At 39.4% G+C, this 26,739-nt stretch overlaps 1 protein-coding gene across 2 annotated transcripts in view; it reads left to right on the plus strand.

Moving 5' to 3' along the window:
* LOC106063610 (fez family zinc finger protein 2-like) overlaps positions 1–26,739 on the plus strand; it is a 65,826-nt gene that overhangs the window by 17,699 nt on the left and 21,388 nt on the right. For both annotated transcript variants that reach the window (XM_056040328.1, XM_056040329.1), the window contains one exon: positions 4,151–4,267. In XM_056040328.1, coding sequence (XP_055896303.1) covers positions 4,151–4,267 — 117 coding nt within the window. The remainder of the gene's footprint in view (positions 1–4,150; positions 4,268–26,739) is intronic.

A 26,739-nucleotide genomic window follows, 5' to 3' on the forward strand; every position in this document is an offset into this window, starting at 1 on the left:
ACGATAACCAATGTTCATTAGTTTGGGGATACATTCAATAGAGAGGACCATCGCAAGCAATGTAATGTTCGAGTGGTTTAGAACTAAGTCTCCAATCCGAAGGAAACGGGATCCAGTCCCGCTTTTTTGAACAAAGTCTGAGATCGCCCAGTTCCAAAATGGGTTCAAATTCAAAGCACATGATATGGATAATGCTGCCTAATTAATATTAGATATGGAAATAGTTTATCTTAGAAGCAACGCTAAATATTATTTTAAAAAAATCATTTTAACGTTATAGATGCGACGAAGAAAATAAAGAAATGAAGCTTAATTATTCAAGTGATAAATACGATGGTCACTTTCAGATTAGGTAACGGGTTGGCCGGGGTTGGTCAAGCGGTTGAAAACTTGGTTTAAGATTCGAATTGCAAGTTAGAATTCTGACGGAGGCACATTGATTCATATTCATGATTAGGGGCTTTAGTTCTTCAAGCGGATGGCTTCAAATGTTGAGAGTAAAAAGGCTTTTGTTTGATTGTTCCGCTGGCCGCACTATTCTATTTCACGGCCTCCTACAGTCACGAAGCAACTATGGATCATCTCATAGAAATAAGACGAATGCCTGGGCAATAGATTTGGTAGGGACGGTGTTGCCCATACAGCAGTTCGCCCCTCTTTACGCACCTGATGTATCCAAGGTAACGGCAAGTGCAGATACGATTTGTGGTCAAGGGCGTCGCAGGCTGTGCCAGGATCGCCGACACTGATTTAGAGTTGACCCCCGTAACCTTTCCGATGTTTTGGGCATAGCTGCATGACAGCAGAGGTTTGAATTCAGAGTTTTTCCTTCTCCCCTAGGTGGATAGCTAGCTAAAGCTAACGAGCCCCTCCTGCCCGAAGCTTACAGGTTTAGGCCACATTATAATGATAAGGCTTGTCTTCGAGTCCGAAGATGAGTGAGGAATGCAGTATTTCCCGTGGCTGCGCAGCCCCAGCCGTGACCTACATATTTTGCCACATCCAGGGCAAGCATAACCATTGTCCGCTGGTGGTCGATTTAGATTTTCTTTTCGCCTTCTGTGTTTTTTTCTCGTCAGCGGATTTTCTTTTGGTCTCAGATGTGTATCCCGCGGCCTTTGAGAGTGACTTCTAGCTGTCTCGTTTTGAGGCCGCATGCAACCAGGTGATCTCTTCTATGTCAGCTAAGGAAAGTTGACGCGTAAGCTGGTTTTTTGAATCGCTTCCGTGGGGCGCTTCTGTTACGTCGACCACCCTTTAGCTCACCAAAAAAGACTGCCTTTGGCTTACGTTCGTCCCCCATACGAGATACGTGCCCTGCCCAGCTCAACTGTCACATTACACAGTCATTAACCCAGCGGACAATAACTCATTTAAATCTAAACCCAAATCCAGTTGTACTAATGACTTTATAAAGGCGTGCTCTAGTTGACATCATCATCATCCCGTGACTATGTCCCACGTGCCAGCGGTGGCTTTAACAGTACGTTGGATCCAGGGCGAGTGTCCGTTAACCACAAGCGTAGGCTATATATACCGTACCACATTACACTGACGGGCTCGTCCGCCTCTAACGGTGTAGATCTTATTATTATAACAAAACAGAGCGCCTTACGTAGGTACTGTACTATTGGCCGTTTAGCTACACAACGTACTGCATTGTAATTGTTCCTCCGGTATGATTTTGTCCCCGGCACTGTAAAATTGATTTAATCTCTTTTAATCAACGTAACTAAAGATTTAGAAACATTCTGTATGAAAAATCAACAAACAAGATAACAATTACTTCTGTTATCGCGGGGCCCCCTTAGGCTCAGAGCCTGGGGCGTCTGCCCCACTCGCCGCCCCCCCCCCCAGGTCGCTTCTGCACGTGCCCACCTGACTTTACGACGATTGTCTTTGTCATTTGTTCCGCTTCTTAAGGCTCACTAAACATTTCGTAGAAAATGCCAGGTTTTTAATATATTGAATAATGTGATGCTTATTTTGATTAGCTTCATATAGTAATGCAAAATTTCTTAAGGGTCCCGGGGGGTGGGGGGGAGATGATATTTGCAACAGATCATCTGGGCGCTGATGCGGGACAAGATCTTTGATCATTCTCAGGTTGGGATCACGTGGTCTCTGGAGCATGGAGGCGGGAGGGGCGTTAAGTTGATACATACATTCTGTGTTTTCCGAGGAATTAAATCGGGATTAGTTTTCGAACCACGGGGGTGTGGGCGCCCTGAATGTTAGCGCCTTTATCTGGCGATAGAAAGTTCGCGAGCTTTGCAGATGGGTGGTGTGGAAAGATGGAATGAAGATTGAGAGATCTTGGCAGAATGGATAAGTGGGGCTGGCGGATAGGGAGAACAAGGGTAAAAGGGGGGGGGGGGGCTCACATTATCTTTTATCTGATGTTACTGACACGTGTTACAACTTTGTGCTAAGGTTCGGTCACTCTTGACAATGCTTATTCTAATGTAAGGGAAGCAATCTAACCAAATTTTGAAAATATGATAATGCAAATACAATATCGTTCGTTTCCCCCCCCCCCCTCGGTTGAATAAAGTAATTTTAGGCGCATGGTGGCGGGGTCGGATTGGGGGCGCCTCTGGGTCCACCCCACTCTAATGGGTACCTGACATTAGTTGGGAAAAGTAAAGGCGGTTTGTCGTTTTGCTGACCACGTGACACCCTTGTTTACCCTCAGCCATAGAAACAGATTGCAGATTACTTTTACATTATACGCTCTTTAGATCGCAAAATCAGAAAGAGGTAATTCATTTTTAAATGATTCGGCATTGTCACTAGGCCTCTTAGGAAGCGAGATTCTGTGACATATCTATTTACACTGTGTTGTAAAAATGGTGGCTGCACTTATCATTTAGAATTTAGATGAAAACCCGATTCAAAACCAATAAAACTCCATTTCATCTGCTGTAGGCTTGAGCTATTGGAGATATCCTTACATAGAAAAAAAAAACTATATAAATAGCTAGACTTCTGGTTATCCGGGTACAAAAAGCTTGTTTTCGAGTTCAAAGATTAAAAAACAATGCAGTATTTTACTTGACTATTTAAGTTCAATTGTAACCTACATAATTTGTCACACATCACGCAGACAAACCCGATTCAAGTTCTTTTTTTTTTTTTTTAGTGCAATGCAATTGTCTTCAGTGGAAGCTCTTCCTTTGTGTCTTGTGTAAGATAAGCTCTAACTCAAATAACAAATTTTCACAGGCGAATGCAGAAAATACTCGTTGTTGATGACCAACATGGAATAATACATTAAAAATATATTTAATACGCAACGAAGGGAACTATCGTATGTTGTCCGTATGTTGTTCAGCTTCTCAAATATCAGAGAACTAAAACCTGCCTCGTACTGAAGTCACCAAAAATATTCTGTGTTTACTTTCGTTACAACCCAAATTCTAGTTCTTGTTTTTCAATTGATACGTCATTGTCGTCAAGCCAAAATCTTAACCTTTTAATGAAACAAACAATTTTTCGCGCCATAAATCGTGACCTAACAGTAGGTGTGAGGTTTTCATGATATTAGAACTGGGGTAAGTTTTTGTTAATCCTGAATGCTTCCGGAAGCTAGTTCTATGGTGGAATGGAATACTTTTATTGACAAGCAATATTGTATGTTTACATTTGATATAACAATTGTTTTAATTGGATTGTATTTAAAGAAAATCTTTAGAACATTTAGAATGATACGGTCGACCCTCATACATGCTATCTGACTTTTTCAAATGTAATTTAAAAATTTTCTGGCGACTATTTTTTTTTTTAAACATTGATCTATAGCAGTGATGACCCATCTCTTTAATTTTTTTTTGCCTTGGGGCCATGTAAATATCCTACTGTCTGAAGAACCACTTTACCGAGGGAAAAAATTAAGATAGTAGATTCCAATTGTTCCTCCACTCAGAGACACATAGTATGTTTACAATGTTGTATGATGACATGGGGATGTATGAAGACATGGTCTGGTATGATGACATGGTCTAGTCTGATGCCATGGTCTAGTATGATCACATGGTCTAGTAAGAAGAAGTGGTCTAGTATGATGACATGGTCTAGTATGATGACATGGTCTAGTATGATGATCTGGTCCCGAAGTTTCCTAAACTTAACCATTTTCTTATGATTTCAGAAACTTTTGATATTCTGAAAGTTCCCAGCGGGTTCAGAGGTCACGCTGACGTCATGGGGCGACTCACACCCCCACAAGAGATGGACACGATCCCAAGTTTACCTGTTAGTTTTAAAGGTTGGTAGTTTGTTTGACGTCATCTAATACCATCGTTCATTTATCCATCTCTTTCTCCTTCTGTATTCCATTGTATTTTCATATCGTCTCTCTAGTCCATTGTTTTCAACATTATTTCTCTTTTATTCTTGTATATCTTTTTTTTCTTCATATTTTCTCTTATTTTCGACTAGTTCTTTCTTATCTTAGTTCATTTCGTGTCCTCTTATAATTATCTGAATTTTTTATTATATTTTGATAAATCTTTCATTATAGTATTTATTAACATATGGGTTGTCGATATTGTTGATATTGGTGTCAATCTAATAATTCAAGTGGACTACTTAAAGAGAATTTTGGATGGCTTCCTGATCCTGCGGTAAGCGCGCTGGACTGTCGTATCGATGGTCCCGGGTTTATAACCTTTCAACTGCCATCTCCTGTCGTCCTGCGGGAGGATTGGACTAGGATGTAGATTATCTTTAACTCTGAAGGAAGATATGAAACTTGCAAAACATTTGACCAAACAATTTAACAAAATAGATTAAGTATGTTTGTTTCCAGGGTTAGTTTCAGCAGTCTTGAACAGTAGGACAAATATTTCTATAAATAGCTTTATAATGCAAACAGTTTTTAAGCGGCCCCTGAAAGGGGAAAATCCCGCTATTAGTTTTGTATGGACTGTCTGTCCGTCTGTCACGTTGAAATCTCAATAAACTGCAAACGATATTGAAAATCCGATTGCATTAAATTTTGCAGCTTGCAAAGTTCTGTAGCAGTGGGTAGTTATCTTCTGAAATCGAACAGTTGTTGTTTTTTTTAAATAAGTAAGGCGGGTTTTTTGTTGTTGTTTTATTTTGTATTTTTACAAAACTTATAGATCAACTTTGTCTATGTGGAATATTGTACACGTTATTTCTCCAACTTCCCATTCTCGGATCAAGTTGAAACTTTGCACAATTATTCATTGTCGATGACAACACACGAATCCATCCAGATAAAAAAAATATTTAATCAATGAATCGTAATTGATTAGATTTAATTAAAAAAATGGACAAAGCTAAATTTAGGGAAGTTGTGCAGAGCTAAAAATTTAAAACTAAAAATAGATAACTACAAAACCTTCTATTTTTATAAGTGCTTGAATGGCTCAGTGACTAGCGCGTCAGCCTTCCATCATGGAGGCTACAGTCCTCAAGGAACTTTTCTTTTTAAAATAGATTTTTGAAAAAGGAGCAGGGAAATCTTATCGCAGATACCCCCCTCGCCCCCAAATAGTCTACAAAAGTGAATGGAGCATAGCGCACTGGGCATGCTATTAGCATGAAACTTTATGTTAAACAAAAACAATTAATGAAACTATTTCCAAACTCACAAATGTATTACTATTAGTATCTATCAGTGATGCCCAACCTGTGGGCCATTTTAATTTCTAACACTAGTGTCGCGGGCCACATGATCGAAAAGAAACAAAACTTAATGAAATTGACCTGAAACTATTTTATTAGAGACCCCGGGATCTACTCACATTAATTATGGGGATATTTGAATTTTCTTTAAACGCGTTAGAGAATTGTGTAAGATGTTAATGTTAAGCTGTTGTTGTTGTTTTTTTAAACTGCCACACTTTCTTTATAAAGCAAACAATTTGGCTAACCTGTTATCATGTCTAACTAAAAAAAGTAAAGATCCATTCACTTTTCCTGGTTGATTCTATATTGAGTCCTACATTATAGACGCACAAATGTTAAATGCCTTGGTAACAATCATTAGGAAAAAACGAGGACCCTAACTTAGGTAAAGATCCATTTTCAACATTTAAAAAAAAAGGGGGGGGGGATTTTCTATATTTTGTGCTGATGTTTCGGCGGGCCGGATGGAATAACGTCATTGGCCGGATCTGGCCCGCGGGCCGCATTTAGGGTATTACCGGTCTATATCTATTTAAAACTTATTACTCGGTTAATTCAAAATTTTAATTGATGCTGTTTCACTTGATATAAGTTTTTTTTTTTAAACATGGTTTTTGAAAGTATTTTTAAAAATAGATATTTCACTTGGTTTTATTAGAATAGGCCATTTTAAAAACTGTTTACAATTAATAGTATTCTTTTGCTTGGTATCTCAAACAATAGTATGTAACCCTACCCTCACTAGACTAAAGTGGTGGTATAAGCTGAATTAGTCCCCTTTAAAGGTCGTCGTCAGAGTCTTAGTGAACACAATATGAAAAATAAGACAAGACTATAGAAACAATACATAACTATCCAAACTTCCGTATTTATAGGCTCGCCACTAGCAGAGTGGTTACCGTGTAGACTTAAGAAGCCCAAGAAGTCTTGAGCCATATGTTCCAATTCAGTGCTAGATATTTATATGCTTTGCATATAGGTAAATAGGGCCCTGGGGCTATGCATTTTTGTTTCTTTTGTCGAAAAAAAAATTTGTTGAAATTTAAAAGGAATTTAATGATCGTCTGCTGATTTCATAGGCCATAATAACATCAAGCTGAGGACAGCGAGATTCGGATTAAGTCACGTGGGCTAACTGGACAGTCTAGGGACGTCTATGAACTTAGCGCCAGGGATAGAGATTTGACTTCACAAGTGGGGGGGGGGGGGGGAGATGGTCTTTTGCGTGATTCATAGATTTTTCATGTATCCCCCACCTCTCTCTCCCTCCCCCTCTTTCCAGCCTTCTGTTTCAGTTATCACATCGCCAATTCAACTTCATCTCAAACAGAAAGAAGAGTAAAAGAAAATGCAGGAGAAGGAGGGTAGACTGACGAGATGATGAGGGTGGAGTAAAAAGGGCGCCAGTCTTTTAAACCGGACCCACTTTTCACAGAATCGCTCTTCTCCTAAGGGGATTCCCCCCCGAAAAACATTGGAAAATAATATTTATTCCGTGGCTCCGGGGAATCCCCCAGCGGCTCGAGATTATTTAATATTCAAAGTTTGGGGGAGAAAGCGGTCCGCGCGCTTCATCAATCAGAGGGTGAGGTCCTGGGAAAACTTTCGCTCACTCCCTCAAGTCGTTTCCAGAGTTATAAAACAAAATAAGGGCTGCGGTGGTCTAGTGGAGCTGGTTGGAGTTGAGACGGGGCGTTGCCAGAATTAAAATGTCCGAAAAAAAAAAAAAAGAGTTAGCTTGTAAAAAAAAATGAGTTATAACAAGATGGGGGAAATGTGAGGGGGTAGGGGGGTGAGAGATTGAGAAGAAAAGGGGGGGGGGGAGAGAACGATAGGAACAATCCCCGTAGACCTGTATCAATCTGAGAAATGGTATTTTCAAGAGGTTTAAATCATGATTTAAATACGCATAATGGAAGGGGGAAATGTGTTCATTAACCACGCTAGTGATTGAACAACATTTTGGCGGTCTCGAAAGCGGAATGTTCATTGATTAGATTTGAACCATCTAATTGAATTCACTTCCGCATTCATTGAACATCATTTGGTTTTTACGACCAGATTTTTTTTTTATAGCTCTAGTTGCGGCGTCAGTGCTAAGAATGAATGACTTTATCTTGAAGTAATTTGATATAGGGAGAGAACAAGAGAAGACAAATATTGGGAGAGTTTAAAGAGGAGTATGACAATTACGTCCCTTTTTGCTTTGACTAAAATTGGTTGTATTTTATCAGTCAAGAAGTAGAGTATGAAACTTAGACTGGACTTTCTGAAATGAAGGATTGACAAGTTTAGTTTTTGATTGGACACGTCACAAATAACTGTGACATAGATCTATTTGACGAGAGAATAATTATCTCTATCTATCTATCTATCTATCTATCTATCTATCTATCTATCTATCTATCTATCTATCTATCTATCTAATCTATCTATCTATCTATCTATCTATCTATCTATCTATCTATCTATCTATCTATCTATCTATCTATTTATATCATATATCTCTGCGTTGCGCCGCTTTGCTTTAGCTAACAGTCCTATTGGGACTGACGTACTTGACTTATTCCTGTGTTTCCCCAGGTGAACAAAGGACCCCAACCACACCTCTCCACCAAACTCGGTTCTGCTCCCATGTCATTCCAGTATCCCCAGCTTCTCTGATGACAGACATTTTCCTCTTTCCCTGAGGATTCCAATCAAGTGCCTGCCTTGCAATTTGCAACCTGAGTAGTTGGTTCTCGCAAGGTGTGTGTCCTATCCACCTCCACTTTCGCTATTTAATGTCTCTATGGGTTTCTGCTTGGTTCTCTCCCTCTATGTGTTTCTGCTTGGTTCTCTCCCTCTATGGGTTTCTGCTTGGTTCTCTCCCTCTATGGGTTTCTGCTTGGTTTTCTCCCTCTATGTGTTTCTGCTTGGTTCTCTCCCTCTATGTGTTTCTGCTTGGTTCTCTCCCTCTATGGGTTTCTGCTTGGTTTTCTCCCTCTATGTGTTTCTGCTTGGTTCTCTCCCTCTATGGGTTTCTGCTTGGTTTTCTCCCTCTATGTGTTTCTGCTTGGTTTTCTCCCTCTATGGGTTTCTGCTTGGTTCTCTCCCTCTATGTGTTTCTGCTTGGTTCTCTCCCTCTATGTGTTTCTGCTTGGTTCTCTCCCTCTATGTGTTTCTGCTTGGTTCTCTCCCTCTATGTGTTTCTGCTTGGTTCTCTCCCTCTATGTGTTTCTGCTTGGTTCTCTCCCTCTATGTGTTTCTGCTTGGTTCTCTCCCTCTATGTGTTTCTGCTTGGTTCTCTCCCTCTATGGGTTTCTGCTTGGTTCTCTTCCTCTATGAGTTTCTGCTTGGTACTCTCCCTCTATGGGTTTCTGCTTGGTTCTCTCCCTCTATGGGTTTCTGCTTGGTTCTCTCCCTCTATGGGTTTCTGCTTGGTTCTCTCCCTCTATGAGTTTCTGCTTGGTTCTCTCCCTCTATGAGTTTCTGCTTGGTTCTCTCCCTCTATGTGTTTCTGCTTGGTTCTCTCCCTCTATGAGTTTCTGCTTGGTTCTCTCCCTCTATGGGTTTCTGCTTGGTTCTCTCCCTCTATGGGTTTCTGCTTGGTTCTCTCCCTCTATGTGTTTCTGCTTGGTTCTCTCCCTCTATGTGTTTCTGCTTGGTTTTCTCCCTCTATGGGTTTCTGCTTGGTTCTCTCCCTCTATGTGTTTCTGCTTGGTTCTCTCCCTCTATGTGTTTCTGCTTGGTTCTCTCCCTCTATGTGTTTCTGCTTGGTTTTCTCCCTCTATGGGTTTCTGCTTGGTTCTCTCCCTCTATGTGTTTCTGCTTGGTTCTCTCCCTCTATGTGTTTCTGCTTGGTTCTCTCCCTCTATGTGTTTCTGCTTGGTTCTCTCCCTCTAAGTGTTTCTGCTTGGTTCTCTCCCTCTATGTGTTTCTGCTTGGTTCTCTCCCTCTATGTGTTTCTGCTTGGTTCTCTCCCTCTATGTGTTTCTGCTTGGTTCTCTCCCTCTATGTGTTTCTGCTTGGTTCTCTCCCTCTATGTGTTTCTGCTTGGTTCTCTCCCTCTATGTGTTTCTGCTTGGTTCTCTCCCTCTATGTGTTTCTGCTTGGTTCTCTCCCTCTATGTGTTTCTGCTTGGTTCTCTCCCTCTAAGTGTTTCTGCTTGGTTCTCTCCCTCTATGTGTTTCTGCTTGGTTCTCTCCCTCTATGTGTTTCTGCTTGGTTCTCTCCCTCTATGTGTTTCTGCTTGGTTCTCTCCCTCTATGGGTTTCTGCTTGGTTCTCTCCCTCTATGGGTTTCTGCTTGGTTCTCTCCCTCTATGAGTTTCTGCTTGGTTCTCTCCCTCTATGAGTTTCTGCTTGGTTCTCTCCCTCTATGTGTTTCTGCTTGGTTCTCTCCCTCTATGAGTTTCTGCTTGGTTCTCTCCCTCTATGGGTTTCTGCTTGGTTCTCTCCCTCTATGGGTTTCTGCTTGGTTCTCTTCCTCTATGAGTTTCTGCTTGGTACTCTCCCTCTATGGGTTTCTGCTTGGTTCTCTCCCTCTATGGGTTTCTGCTTGGTTCTCTCCCTCTATGGGTTTCTGCTTGGTTCTCTCCCTCTATGAGTTTCTGCTTGGTTCTCTCCCTCTATGTGTTTCTGCTTGGTTCTCTCCCTCTATGTGTTTCTGCTTGGTTCTCTCCCTCTAAGTGTTTCTGCTTGGTTCTCTCCCTCTATGTGTTTCTGCTTGGTTCTCTCCCTCTATGTGTTTCTGCTTGGTTCTCTCCCTCTATGTGTTTCTGCTTGGTTCTCTCCCTCTATGTGTTTCTGCTTGGTTCTCTCCCTCTATGTGTTTCTGCTTGGTTCTCTCCCTCTATGTGTTTCTGCTTGGTTCTCTCCCTCTATGTGTTTCTGCTTGGTTCTCTCCCTCTATGTGTTTCTGCTTGGTTCTCTCCCTCTAAGTGTTTCTGCTTGGTTCTCTCCCTCTATGTGTTTCTGCTTGGTTCTCTCCCTCTATGTGTTTCTGCTTGGTTCTCTCCCTCTATGTGTTTCTGCTTGGTTCTCTCCCTCTATGGGTTTCTGCTTGGTTCTCTCCCTCTATGGGTTTCTGCTTGGTTCTCTTCCTCTATGAGTTTCTGCTTGGTACTCTCCCTCTATGGGTTTCTGCTTGGTTCTCTCCCTCTATGGGTTTCTGCTTGGTTCTCTCCCTCTATGGGTTTCTGCTTGGTTCTCTCCCTCTATGAGTTTCTGCTTGGTTCTCTCCCTCTATGAGTTTCTGCTTGGTTCTCTCCCTCTATGTGTTTCTGCTTGGTTCTCTCCCTCTATGAGTTTCTGCTTGGTTCTCTCCCTCTATGTGTTTCTGCTTGGTTCTCTCCCTCTATGGGTTTCTGCTTGGTTCTCTCCCTCTATGTGTTTCTGCTTGGTTCTCTCCCTCTATGTGTTTCTGCTTGGTTTTCTCCCTCTATGGGTTTCTGCTTGGTTCTCTCCCTCTATGTGTTTCTGCTTGGTTCTCTCCCTCTATGTGTTTCTGCTTGGTTCTCTCCCTCTATGTGTTTCTGCTTGGTTCTCTCCCTCTAAGTGTTTCTGCTTGGTTCTCTCCCTCTATGTGTTTCTGCTTGGTTCTCTCCCTCTATGTGTTTCTGCTTGGTTCTCTCCCTCTATGTGTTTCTGCTTGGTTCTCTCCCTCTATGTGTTTCTGCTTGGTTCTCTCCCTCTATGTGTTTCTGCTTGGTTCTCTCCCTCTATGTGTTTCTGCTTGGTTCTCTCCCTCTATGTGTTTCTGCTTGGTTCTCTCCCTCTATGTGTTTCTGCTTGGTTCTCTCCCTCTATGTGTTTCTGCTTGGTTCTCTCCCTCTATGTGTTTCTGCTTGGTTCTCTCCCTCTATGTGTTTCTGCTTGGTTCTCTCCCTCTATGTGTTTCTGCTTGGTTCTCTCCCTCTATGTGTTTCTGCTTGGTTCTCTCCCTCTATGGGTTTCTGCTTGGTTCTCTTCCTCTATGAGTTTCTGCTTGGTACTCTCCCTCTATGGGTTTCTGCTTGGTTCTCTCCCTCTATGGGTTTCTGCTTGGTTCTCTCCCTCTATGGGTTTCTGCTTGGTTCTCTCCCTCTATGAGTTTCTGCTTGGTTCTCTCCCTCTATGAGTTTCTGCTTGGTTCTCTCCCTCTATGTGTTTCTGCTTGGTTCTCTCCCTCTATGAGTTTCTGCTTGGTTCTCTCCCTCTATGGGTTTCTGCTTGGTTCTCTCCCTCTATGGGTTTCTGCTTGGTTCTCTCCCTCTATGTGTTTCTGCTTGGTTCTCTCCCTCTATGTGTTTCTGCTTGGTTTTCTCCCTCTATGGGTTTCTGCTTGGTTCTCTCCCTCTATGTGTTTCTGCTTGGTTCTCTCCCTCTATGTGTTTCTGCTTGGTTCTCTCCCTCTATGTGTTTCTGCTTGGTTCTCTCCCTCTAAGTGTTTCTGCTTGGTTCTCTCCCTCTATGTGTTTCTGCTTGGTTCTCTCCCTCTATGTGTTTCTGCTTGGTTCTCTCCCTCTATGTGTTTCTGCTTGGTTCTCTCCCTCTATGTGTTTCTGCTTGGTTCTCTCCCTCTATGTGTTTCTGCTTGGTTCTCTCCCTCTATGTGTTTCTGCTTGGTTCTCTCCCTCTATGTGTTTCTGCTTGGTTCTCTCCCTCTATGTGTTTCTGCTTGGTTCTCTCCCTCTAAGTGTTTCTGCTTGGTTCTCTCCCTCTATGTGTTTCTGCTTGGTTCTCTCCCTCTATGTGTTTCTGCTTGGTTCTCTCCCTCTATGTGTTTCTGCTTGGTTCTCTCCCTCTATGTGTTTCTGCTTGGTTCTCTCCCTCTATGGGTTTCTGCTTGGTTCTCTCCCTCTATGGGTTTCTGCTTGGTTCTCTTCCTCTATGAGTTTCTGCTTGGTACTCTCCCTCTATGGGTTTCTGCTTGGTTCTCTCCCTCTATGGGTTTCTGCTTGGTTCTCTCCCTCTATGGGTTTCTGCTTGGTTCTCTCCCTCTATGAGTTTCTGCTTGGTTCTCTCCCTCTATGAGTTTCTGCTTGGTTCTCTCCCTCTATGTGTTTCTGCTTGGTTCTCTCCCTCTATGAGTTTCTGCTTGGTTCTCTCCCTCTATGTGTTTCTGCTTGGTTCTCTCCCTCTATGGGTTTCTGCTTGGTTCTCTCCCTCTATGGGTTTCTGCTTGGTACTCTCCCTCTATGGGTTTCTGCTTGGTTCTCTCCCTCTATGGGTTTCTGCTTGGTTCTCTCCCTCTATGGGTTTCTGCTTGGTTCTCTCCCTCTATGAGTTTCTGCTTGGTTCTCTCCCTCTATGAGTTTCTGCTTGGTTCTCTCCCTCTATGTGTTTCTGCTTGGTTCTCTCCCTCTATGAGTTTCTGCTTGGTTCTCTCCCTCTATGGGTTTCTGCTTGGTTCTCTCCCTCTATGGGTTTCTGCTTGGTTCTCTCCCTCTATGGGTGGATAGAAGATATCTTTTCGGGTTACCTCATTCCCAGTATCCAGCGTAGACAACTGTTGGCAAAGTTATGGAGTTTTTCCTTAGATAAGATAAGATGAGATAATTTGTATTGATCCAATCAAATGGAAATTCAGTTTGACTACAATTGACAACCTCAGCGTAACTACTGTAACAATAACAATATAGATGCAAATACGAACAACATTCACACACGAAACTTTAGTCCTAATGGAAAGGAGACGACCACTTCTTTCAGATCTTATGTAACAGTGGTTTAATGGGTGCAGGTTGTCTTTAAAAATAGTGAGTGTTTTGGAATGGCATCTTTCATGAAAAAGCTCTCCAAGAGATGGTAGTTGTATTTGGGTGACGTACGATGCTTTTTTTTAATTAGTCTATTAAGTCTATGTCTTTGTGCCAGTGAAGTGTTACCATACCAGCAGGTGATGGCAAAGTTAATTAGACTGCTGATGGTTGCTGTATAAAAAAGTTTATTGATTGTTTTTTTCGATGTTAAATTTCCATAGCTTTCTAAGATAGAAAAGTTATGGAGTGTTTATGTGTTTCTATGGTGACGTTGAGAAGAAGATAAAGACTGGTTTGTGAAAATGCAGTGTGAATGATGCAAGATAGGCGGCGTTGTCGTAAGCTGCCTTGGGTACGCCAGACGACTTCAGGATGCCAAAGTGAAAAGACGTGCTTTTGTAGTAAGTTAGATTTTGTTCCAAAAAATGCTATTTTATATTATTACTAGAGTCTACTACATTTATTTCATTTCATCTCAAGTTGAATTTGCCTTTCCCATGATTGGGTATAGCTTCAAGGCAACAGAGGTTTGAATTCAGAGTTTTCCTTCTCCTAGGTGGGTAGCCAGCCATGGCTAACGAGCCCCTCCTGCCCGAAGCTTATTGGTTGAGGCGCCAGTTACTCGCCTTTGACCCATCTCCTGTTAGTAAGAACAGTTCCGCCGGACTCAATATCTGAGACACGCGTAAAGGCCAGGATGGACTGGTTGTCAGAGGCTATTTGAGACACAAGCCATAAGGAAGCATTTTATAGGTAATGGAGTGCTTACATCCATTACCACTTCCGGCTATGACAACCTTATCTTATCTTATATAATACAGACGTTACTTCAAAAAAGAAGATGATTACGTCCTACGCGTCATGCATTTAGTCATGCATATTAACCAATGACTTAAATTCTGCCAAGTCACTGGTTTTCCTGGCTAGCTCAGGCAACCCATTCCATGCTCTAATAGCACTAGGGAAGAAGGAGTATTTGTACAAATTTGTCCTAGCATATGGGACGAGGAATGTGCCTTTATCTTTGTGTCTTTCAGAGTATTTTATTAGATTTTGTTTTTGTATTTGAAGATTATGGTTCAGTGTTTTATGTATTATTGCTACTTTACTTTTGAGCCTTCTGTCCTGAAGGCTTTCTAAATTTAGTGATTTTACTAAAGGTGTTACTCTAGTCAAATGTGAACATTCGTTGAGTAACCAATTGAGTGTGTAAGTATTAAGACATATAACTCCTTCTCTCATGCTACAAGCTCGTAGCGGACTAATTGGCTGTGACATGTTTGTTATTCAGACACAGAAGGAGACTATTTTAATAAAGTATACCCCAAGTATACTCAACTCTATAGTTATCTTAATGTTTATTGAGCATTTTAGTCTAAACGTTACTAAAAAACCAAATCTGCTAATGACGAATTCTGAAATTTTACCCATTAGGGAATGAACTAGTATAAGCTACAGCCATTTTGCAAATGTGTCGTTACTATTCCTCGCTGTTATCATAAACACCTTGGATGCTTTCAGATAGCGCCATTTTGCCGCTGATTCAGTTAGTGAATTGAAATTGCCCCCCCCCCCTTTTTTTGTTTTTTTGCATTAAGAGCGCCCCCATGTATCATCCTGGTGACCAGATTTCTCCAAAGATTGATCATATTCACAAATTAGGCGCGCACACCCGCCGCCACTGTGACCTCGTTTTACATAATGGACTTGACTTCTAGCCCAGACAATTGGACTCGCCCAAGGGAGGGAGAGATCTTTTGATTGGTGGACTTTTTCACTTGATCAAGCATAATACGCTCGCGCAGCAATCCCAGAGTTCTAGAGAGGCGTTCGCCGGAAATCAATTGGCTGGGGGAAAAAAAATGACAAGAGGAATAGGTCCTAAAATGAGAGTTAATTTAAAATTTAAACAGTCATAACTACGGAGTACAGTTACAGAACTAAAAGAGGCTTAATTAATTAGATATTTCTTTAACAAGAATTGAATGCACACCCAACGATGTAAAATAATGACACAATTTTATTCAGTAAAAAAATAATAATTTACAAAAAAAATAATTGTATTAAGCGTAGGCCTACTTGTATCATATCTTTTGGATCAGTCATGTAATTAAATCTGTAATATATCTTGACCAACAATAAAAAAAAAACATGTATAAAAATTAAAAAAAAAAGGACTTGAGTTCGAACTGATTGCTCAAGCCTTCTCAAGCCAACACACTAACCACTCTGCTAGTGGAGAGCTAATGAACATGGAAGAATGTATAGATGGTAACAAATGGATACCACTGATAAACACAAGCTAAAGAAATAAGTAACAATCGAAACGTTATCTAGTCGCAGTGGCGTACCGAGGAAGCCAGGCACCGGGGGTCACAGTGGCGTGTCCGCCCTTCCTCCATTATCCAAAAGTGTGGATAATTCCTATTTACGTAAGAGCAATTCCTTGTATGCAGTACATGACTTGTATCCAGATATGCGTAAAAAGGAAATGAAGTTCACGAACTTAGCGACAGAAATATAGGATACGAGCCGACCCGCGGCGTAGCATACCCCGCTATTTAGTGACGGGTGAAAGTCGGCGGGCGGGCGGGCGTGATGTCCCGCATAGTTGGGCGACGCAGAGAATTGTATATATATATAGAGAGATTTTATGTGGTGTTTGAATTCCCATTTCGGTGAACCCTACGCCACAATGCTTGGGGCGGTTGCCCCACCCGCCCTCCGCTAGATAGGTCATGGCCTACTTGTCCTACGTTAAAATCTTAATAAATTTAAAATACTATTTGGAAAAGTTTGTTCCCCCCTCCCTCCACCTCGCCTATCGGGTCCTCGCTCTGGGAGTACTGTTGTCATTATCAGGTCCGGAAGAAAACGCTTGTTGGCTGTCAATCATCTCCCAAATGAAATTCAATTCTCACATTTCATTAGGATTTAAACTTGAAACCTCTTGATTTCAAAGAATAAATGTTTAACTTTCGACCACCAACGCCTGCTTATCATGATATTATGTATTTAGAAAAGCAGCAAAGTATCTACATACTACACCTCTTCTTTTTGCCTGTATAATCTTAATTATCTTCTAGCCTCGTATATTTCTATATTCTCACTAAGTATCTTCACTTAGAAGCTTCAATAAGTAGCTTAATTAGGTATTCTCTATTAAGCATCTTCACTAAGTATCTTCACTAATTATCTTCATTAAGTATCTTTATCATCACTAATCATATTCACTAAGTATTTATAATAATAATAATAATAATAATAATCTTTATTATCCGTAAGGAAATTTGTCTTACAATTTGTGCATTACACCAAACAAAAAACATTATAACTATAAGAAACCAAAATGTACATTCACACCAGACTCACTCATAATTTACATGTGACAAAGTTTATACCAGATTGTTCTTATTTAAAGATTTGATTGCCAGGGGAACAAAAGAGTGTTTGTGTCTGTTTTTGCTATCGGTGTCTTGTATCTCTTTTGTGATGGTAAAATCACAAAATCCTGACACAAAGGGTGATTCTTTATTTCGAGGATCTTGTTAGCTTTTTTATAGATGTTTGTCTCAAACAACTGCCCAAATGGGGTTGTTTTTTGCCAATGATTTTGTCAGCAGCATTTAGGATTCTATGAAGTTTATTTTTATTTTTAATGCTCAGATTGCCATACCAGGCAGTGATATTGAAACTTAAATTTTATATTATATTAAATATCTTCACTAAGAAGCTCCCTTGAGTAGTTACACTAAGTGTTTTCAATATATCCTCACTAAGTAGCTTCACTAAGTGTTTTCAATATATCCTCACTAAGTAGCTTCACTAAGTGTTTTCAATATATCCTCACTAAGTAGCTTCACTAAGTGTTTTCAATATATCCTCACTAAGTAGCTTCACTAAGTGTTTTCAATATATCCTCACTAAGTAGCTTCACTAAGTGTTTTCAATATATCCTCACTAAGTAGCTTCACTAAGTGTTTTCAATATATCCTCACTAAGTAGCTTCACTAAGTGTTTTCAATATATCCTCACTAAGTAGCTTCACTAAGTGTTTTCAATATATCCTCACTAAGTAGCTTCACTAAGTGTTTTCAATATATCCTCACTAAGTAGCTTCACTAATTATTTTCAATATATCCTCACTAAGTAGCTTCACTAAGTGTTTTCAATATATCCTCACTAAGTAGCTTCACTAAGTGTTTTCAATATATCCTCACTAAGTAGCTTCACTAAGTGTTTTCAATATATCCTCACTAAGTAGCTTCACTAAGTGTTTTCAATATATCCTCACTAAGTAGCTTCACTAAGTGTTTTCAATATATCCTCACTAAGTAGCTTCACTAAGTGTTTTCAATATATCCTCACTAAGTAGCTTCACTAAGTGTTTTCAATATATCCTCACTAAGTAGCTTCACTAAGTGTTTTCAATATATCCTCACTAAGTAGCTTCACTAAGTGTTTTCAATATATCCTCACTAAGTAGCTTCACTAAGTGTTTTCAATATATCCTCACTAAGTAGCTTCACTAAGTGTTTTCAATATATCCTCACTAAGTAGCTTCACTAAGTATTTTCAATATATCCTCACTAAGTAGCTTCACTAAGTGTTTTCAATATATCCTCACTAAGTAGCTTCACTAATTATTTTCAATATATCCTCACTAAGTAGCTTCACTAAGTGTTTTCAATATATCCTCACTAAGTAGCTTCACTAAGTGTTTTCAATATATCCTCACTAAGTAGCTTCACTAAGTGTTTTCAATATATCCTCACTAAGTAGCTTCACTAAGTGTTTTCAATATATCCTCACTAAGTAGCTTCACTAAGTGTTTTCAATATATCCTCACTAAGTAGCTTCACTAAGTGTTTTCAATATATCCTCACTAAGTAGCTTCACTAAGTGTTTTCAATATATCCTCACTAAGTAGCTTCACTAAGTGTTTTCAATATATCCTCACTAAGTAGCTTCACTAAGTGTTTTCAATATATCCTCACTAAGTAGCTTCACTAAGTGTTTTCAATATATCCTCACTAAGTAGCTTCACTAAGTGTTTTCAATATATCCTCACTAAGTAGCTTCACTAAGTGTTTTCAATATATCCTCACTAAGTAGCTTCACTAAGTGTTTTCAATATATCCTCACTAAGTAGCTTCACTAAGTGTTTTCAATATATCCTCACTAAGTAGCTTCACTAAGTGTTTTCAATATATCCTCACTAAGTAGCTTCACTAAGTGTTTTCAATATATCCTCACTAAGTAGCTTCACTAAGTGTTTTCAATATATCCTCACTAAGTAGCTTCACTAAGTGTTTTCAATATATCCTCACTAAGTAGCTTCACTAAGTGTTTTCAATATATCCTCACTAAGTAGCTTCACTAAGTGTTTTCAATATATCCTCACTAAGTAGCTTCACTAAGTGTTTTCAATATATCCTCACTAAGTAGCTTCACTAAGTGTTTTCAATATATCCTCACTAAGTAGCTTCACTAAGTGTTTTCAATATATCCTCACTAAGTAGCTTCACTAAGTGTTTTCAATATATCCTCACTAAGTAGCTTCACTAAGTGTTTTCAATATATCCTCACTAAGTAGCTTCACTAAGTGTTTTCAATATATCCTCACTAAGTAGCTTCACTAAGTGTTTTCAATATATCCTCACTAAGTAGCTTCACTAAGTGTTTTCAATATATCCTCACTAAGTAGCTTCACTAAGTGTTTTCAATATATCCTCACTAAGTAGCTTCACTAAGTGTTTTCAATATATCCTCACTAAGTAGCTTCACTAAGTGTTTTCAATATATCCTCACTAAGTAGCTTCACTAAGTGTTTTCAATATATCCTCACTAAGTAGCTTCACTAAGTGTTTTCAATATATCCTCACTAAGTAGCTTCACTAAGTGTTTTCAATATATCCTCACTAAGTAGCTTCACTAAGTAGCTCATTACATAAGTCATCGCTACGTTATTGAGTTTACTCTCAGTTTAATTGACTACAACAGCTGGATGTCTACTTGAGAGGTGAAGGGGAGAATGGGGTCTATCAAAGGTCAGATATATATATGTTCTGGAGGCCAATTAAAACGTATAGTGGAGATATTACAAGAATATATGACAGAAATTAAGACACGCGACTTGTTTTTTTAATTGTCCCAAATGAACCAATCTGGGCAACTGTGTTTAGAACACAGATTCTATCAAGATAACAAGGAATGTACATTAGCTGTTTCATTTTCTGAGCTCTTCATTTGGAGAAGTTCAAATACAATCAAAATAATTGGCTATTAAATACGAGATTGCTAACAGCCTTTTGCGTGGGCAAGATGATGGGCTGGCTGGGGGGGGGGGGGGAGGGGTGCTGAAGATGGAATGGCGGAGGTGGTAATAGCTGTGTTCGGGGGGCGTGGAGTTGTCATGCTTTTGTTTTTTTTAGTTTTTGCTTTGTATTGAAAACATTTTGACATTTAATTGCAATTGGATTCAGTGATGTAGCTAAAGATTTGGCGTCGGGGATGGGGGGGGGGGCTTGACCTCTTTAAGGGTCCTTGCATTTTGACATCCGACATCATGACATGAGATAATGGCGTAATATTTAATGTAAAAAACAAATTTCGGACACTCATTTGGGGGATTTTCAAATTTAGCCCCCCCCTCCCTTACTCAAACCTGGCTACGCCACTGGTTTGAATAGACCTAGATTGTAGTTGCTTTTGTCTTTGTAGCTTGAATACAACCATTCCTTTTTCCTTTTTTTTTTTGTTACTTGGCTTTAAGGTAATGGCGGAGACATTTTATTTTATTAAAGTTTAATTAGCTCATAAGACATTGACATTGATTTTTTGTTTTTATTCATATATTTTTATTCATATTATTCATATATTTATTTATTCACGGCAAAAAGGGACACATACAGTTATAGCTCTGTACTCAAGAATGTAGGAAGACAGTTATGAAGACGCGCAATGTTAATACATAACAGTTTATTTCATAGTTTTATAACCAATGATAAGGCTGGTCTTCGAGCCAGAAGATTAATGAGGTGAGCGGTATTTCCCAATGGGTACGCAGCCCCTGCTGTGACCTACATATTTTGTCTCGTTCAGGGATATAATAACCATTGTTCGCCTGTGGTTTGAACACATAATAAGTAAATTAAACATTTAAATTCTGAATTAGTATTAACATCTGACAATTAATTCTCTTATCTTTAGACAAATTTTTTTTTTTTTAAAGGAAACCTCAGATTTGCGCTATTCAGTTTTAGCTTTATCATCATAGGAATCCTTAGGCCTCTTTTCTTTGCCTCTTTTTTGGGCTTTATGTGCCTCTTTTATGGGCCATCTTGCCTCTTTTGTGGGCTTTTTTTTTTTTTTTTTTTTTATATATATATGTTTTTATTTGTAAGTTATCATAATTCACAAGTATTAAATCATAAACAATTGAAAAGTGAATAACCTAAAAATATAATAATAGTAATCATGGGCGTAGCCAGGATTTTTTTTCGGGGAGGGTTTTGGGGGGGGGGTGAATCCCCCCCGACTCCCCCCCCCCCCCGCGAAAAACAAATTTTATGTGTGTGTGTGTGTACATAATCTTTATTACATTCAGACCCTTCATTCTTTCGGAAGACGTTTATTGTGCCCTAGAATAGGTTCTTCCATGAGTTAGTGAAAAAATTGTAGATTCCCCGACATTACTAACAAAGTGGGTCTGGGGAAGCGCTAGGAGCTCCCCCAGCGCGGGGCGAAGCCCCGCCGCCAAGCACTATTTCTGATATTGAAAACCAACAAAATGCATATTCTGAGGTATCTACAGTGCATTTTCCTGCTATTAAAAAGTTCTATTTCAAAAACCTAATGTGCTATTCTTACTGACTTAGACCCTCCATCGTCGTTCGGCGCATCTGCCATCAAGCTGTTTCCATAAAATTGTGGACTCCCCGCCATTAATAGCAAGGGGGTCTGGGGGAGCGCCAGGAGCTCCCCATCGCGGGGCGAAGCCCCGCCGCCAAGCACTATTTCTGGCATTGAAAGCCAACAAAATGCATATTCTAAGGTATCTACAGTCCATTTTAATGCTATTAAAAAGTTTTATTTCAAAAACCTAATTTGCTATTCTTACTGACTTAGACCCTCCCACGCCGTTCGGAGCATTTGACGTCAAGCTGTTTCCATAAAAATCTGTCACTGGTAATGTCTGAAGCCTCTTTCCACCTACCATGAGGACCTCCATGAATGAGTGGCGTCAAGTTGTACTAGGATATCATTGCAACTATTCTTATGCGTAATTCATTTTGTCGGAGAACATGTGCCGCAAACCTCATGCGTCGTAATCTTACTAAGGGGTCGACTCCCAGTTCGGCATAGGATTTCCTTGATTTAGATCCGATCTCTATAACTGACTCCTGAAATCTGTCTTAGCCATCTTTGTTGAGCTATATTTAATGTTTTTCGATTTCGGTAGATGACTATTCACTGCAGTTTATTAATGGAGCCCTGCCACTGGTAAAAATGTGTAACCTCTCTTGAATACGCTCTTGGAATTAAGTGACTGTAGTTTGCTTTAGATTTTATATCGAAAAGAGAAGATTTATCGTCAAAATCTTCTGTTGGGGGTTTTCCACCTCAAAAATGCTCTGTAGGGGGATCTTAGACTTAAAACCATCTGGAGGGGTTTTAAACTTTAAAAAAAAAGCCATCTGTAGAAGAAACTCAAAACCCCCGATTGGCTTGGCTACGCTAAAATAATTTTAGTGTGTAATTTGCTTTTTTTTTATATTGAAGATGTATTTTTAGCACCAAACCCCTCTGAATGGGGGTTTAAACTCAAAACTCCTTTCGGCAACGCTCATAGCATTTTGAGTGCGTAATTTGCTTTTTTTCTTACACTGAAGATGGCGGGGGGTTTAAACTCAAAACCCCTTTGACTACGCTCATAGATTTTAGAGTGAGTAATTTTCTTTTATTTATATTGAAGAGGTACTTTTTAGCTTCAAACTCCACTGGAGGGGAGTTTAAACTCAAAACCCCATAGACTACACTCATAACATTTTTAGTGTATAATTTCCTTTTTTTTATTATTAAAAAGAGGTATTTTTTACCTTCAAACCCCACTGAAGTGGGGTTTAAACTCAAAACTGAGTCAAAACCCATTTAGCTACGCTCATAACATTTTGAGTGCGTAATTAGCTCTTTTTATATTAAAGAGGGGGTTTATCGTAAATTTTAGACGGGGTTTTAAAATCAAAATCTCCCTTAACTGTGCTCTTGGAATTAGGGGATTTTCGTTTGCATTTTTTTTTTTGTTTTGTTTTATAGAAGAGGGGGAGTTAACTGCAAAAACCCCAGGTAGGGGGTTTAAAACTCAAAACCCCTAGTAGGGGTTTTTAAACTCGAACCGCTCTGGTAGGGGTTTTAAACTCGAACCCCCCTGGTAGAGGTTTTTAAACTCGAACCCCCCTGGTAGGGGTTTTTAAACTCAAAACCCCTTTGGTTGTGCTAGGGCAAGTGATGGTTTAGTATTAAAATCTCACCTAAAATAAACAAAATCAAAGCAAAAAATCAGTCACTTAATTCCGACTCCCCCCCCCCCCGGGGGGGGGGGATTTCATTTCGGGGGGGGGGTTTGAACCCCAAGAACCCCCCCCCCTGGCTACGCCCATGATAGTAATAGAAATATTATTTAATATCAAAGACATACTACCTAACCAATGAACCCCCTAAAGACAGAGAAATGATACAAGTATACTCTACTCAAGAACTGTGGCATTTTACGTCTCGAGAGACGATCTTTTCCCTTTGCAACTTCTTGTGTGACTAAAGAGGCCAATCCTTGATACACAGCTGCGATCGCAGGTTGGGCATATATAATCACCAGGCGCCGTTGCATTTTCACCCTTCTTTCTGCTTCTGTTGTGTATGACATCTGCAATCTGTGACCCTTCCTTTATGCTCTCTCTCCATGTGGATCTGTCCAGTGCCACCTCTTCCCAGTTGCCAGTGTCGATTTTGAAGAGCTTCATGTCGCGTTTACATACATCCGTATAACGTAAAAGTGGGCGACCAGCGGCTCTCCTGCCTTCTATTAGATCGCCATACAGGATGTCCTGTGAAAGTCGACCTACTGGCATTCTACGAACGTGGCCAAGCCAGCCAAGGCGTCTGCTGCTGATAACTCCAGAACAATCAACACAATAACAGATATCCCTGACCCCCAAAACCCTATTTCTGAAAAACTACATGAGCATTGTACAGGTATATGAAAATCAAACTAGATAATTCTCTACCCTAAAGTCCATTATTTTTCTAAATGTTAATTCCAAGTGATTAGGATCAAACACCTTATTATTATGTAGACATTTGAGCCAGCTAGCCCAAACAAGATTCCTGTATTCGGAAACAATAATCAAGTTAAAGTTATGTATCATTTTATTTTTTAGTTTTGGCAGCTTGTTTAAAATAATAGACAAGTTAACATTTACATAATTGCCACAGTTTGCTTCCAATAGGTCCATTACAGTACTTCTAACTTGAATGAATAATGGACATTCCAAATACATATGTTTCTCATTATCAGCATTTTCAAGGTGGCATAATATACATTCACGGTCATTTGCCCGTCTTCTAACCATAGGGGTCATCCCAAAGATAAGTCTATAACTAATCTCTCTAGCTTTTGGTGGGATATGTTTACTGTGTAGGTTTATGAATGTGTCCTTGAATTCTGTCACCCCAAGAACTCTCCCCCACTTAATCCTATTCACTAGGCTTTCCTGTAACAGCTTTTTAAGTGTTGTGTATGATTCTTTGGTTTGTTGTGTATTAAATGTTCATTACCAGGTAAAATTCTTGAAATAGATCTGTAAAATGGATGAGTGACTGTACCAAAATAGTGAGGAGTATCATTGTGTATTGGAAGAAGACTACTTAATCTTAAACCATAATAGTAAATTGTCAAGGGAAAGTTTGTTGGGTTCCTAACCACTTGACCTACAAATTTTAGCCTTAGCGAATGTATTTTTGTTTTAACATCTTGCAAGTTTATCCCCCCATCCTCTTTGTTTTGAATGAGTGTAGTGTGCTTAATGCTCCTAATAGTGTTTTTAAATATAAAGCTTCTAATTAACTTGTTCAGCTTGTTTATGAATTTAGGAGGTGGCTCTGTAATGTTAGCTAAATAGACAATCTTTGGAATGACCAAACTATTTATCAATACAGCTCTACCAAATATTGTAGAACCTGTGTGCTGATAAAGTTTAATTAAGTTTGAGGCTTTGACAAAAATATTCTCCCACTGGTCTTTACAATAGAACAAAGGATTACAGGTATAGACAATACCACAAATCTTGATTTTATCAACAATTCTGAAAGCGCAATTCTCTTTGAATTTCCATTTCCCTAGTCACATTACAGAGGATTTATTTATATTTATTTTTGAACTACTAGCTTCTCCAAAAAGTGTAAATTTCTTTAGTATATTCTCAATATCTTGCTCTGAAGATGGAAAAAAGGTTGTATCATCCGCATAGGCTTTGACTTTGATGGTTGAGAAGGAACGACCCGGTATGTTTATCCCAATAATAGAGGGGTCAGATCTTACAGATTCCAAGAAGGGTTCCAAGCAAAGGATATACAAGAAGGGGGATAAGGGACAGCCCTGTCTGACAGACCTTTGTATGAGGATACTCCTACTGAGAGAATGATTAATTATCAATCTACTTGTTGCATTGGTATAGATAAACTTTATATATCTGATTAACAGGGAACTTATTTTACATTTCTCAAGCACCTTGAACAAGAAGCTATGGCTTACTCGGTCAAAGGCTTTTTCTTGATCTACAGATAAAAGAGACACATTGAGGTTTTTATCCTTACTGTACATGATAAAATCCCGTAAAAAATGCGTCATGCCGTCTATATTTCTGTCCGTGATACAACAGTACTGGTCATGTCCGATAAGTTGGTTTATGAGTGGTTTCATTCTTAGGAAAATCATTTTTGTGAGAAGTTTATAGTCCGTGTTGAGAAGTGAAATGGGCCTATAGTCGCTAGGTGAAGTGTTATTTTCAGGTTACTTAGGTAAAAGTGTGATGTATGCTTCGTTAAAATTTGGAGGAAATTGTCCCAGTTTAATGGCGTTGCTATATAGTCGCAGTAAGAGAGGACCAAGCAGGGGGAAGAAGGTTTTATAGAGTTCAAATGTTAAGCCATCTGGACCGGGTGATTTATTGTTCTTAGTCGAGACCAGAGCAGTCCTGAGTTCGTCTAGCGTAAATGCACTCCCTAAAAGATCTTCATCTGTCTTGTCCAGCTGATTGCAAAATTTTAGAAAATTATCTTGAGCATCAGTATATACTGGCTCTTCACTGTATATAGTAGTGAAGTGTTTTGTAAAAATATTTTTAATATCTTCATAATCATCTACTTTATTCCCCTCACTATTTATGATGTTGCTTATTATTTTACTTGATTGTACATTCTGTTCAAACGATAGGAATAGTTTACTAGGACCTTCATTACTTAAGTAATTTTTACACCTAATCTCAGCACCCCTATAAGTATACTTGTTAAATTCTTCTAGTTTTAAAAGAGTTTCTGTTTTAACGATTTCATCATCCGTGTGTAATAATGTGTATTTGAGTTGTTCATATTCTTGCCTCCTACGTCCCTGAGCTAATGTAGATATTAACTGGCTTTGCTGCTTGATAGAACTTTTTAGGAGTGGCCATGTCTGTGTTAAATCGAAATGTGGATCTTGTATATCTTGTAAGTAAGAATTTAGATTAGTAGAAACTAACTCCACGAAAAGGGGAATTTCAAACAGAGAATTGTTAAATTTCCAGTGGGATGACTTTCTTTTAATTTCTTTGTTTTTTATGTCCAAAGTAACTAACACCGCTTTGTGGTCTGTGTATTCTAGTGTTTCTTCCAGATGTGACACCCGACTTATATAGAAATGATTAGGAGCATACACTCTATCTAAGCGTGTCGAGACGGGGTATGACCTATGCACCATGGTGGTGTCACGACCCATAGGTTCTAGTGTCCTGTAAGCATCAACTAAATTAAAATTCCTCTCTATCTCCTCTAAGAAATTAAGATTCGGAAAGGTTTTACGAGAGGTAGGGCCCACTGCCAAAGTAGTCTGTTTATCTAATGCAGAAGTTATGTAATTGAAATCCCCCCCCTATGATAAGCGTATCCTCTCTATAATTATTGTTTAGTATATCAATTAAATTTTCATAAAAATCCTGTTTTTCCGCGCTCTTTGCTGGTGCGTAGATGTTTGCAAGTGTAAATGTTTGATTTCCTGATTACTATTCTTCCCCTGGTGTCATTAAATGCATGCACTACTTTAA

Source organism: Biomphalaria glabrata, chromosome 9, assembly GCF_947242115.1.
Source record: "Biomphalaria glabrata chromosome 9, xgBioGlab47.1, whole genome shotgun sequence".
Classification (NCBI taxonomy): domain Eukaryota; kingdom Metazoa; phylum Mollusca; class Gastropoda; family Planorbidae; genus Biomphalaria; species Biomphalaria glabrata.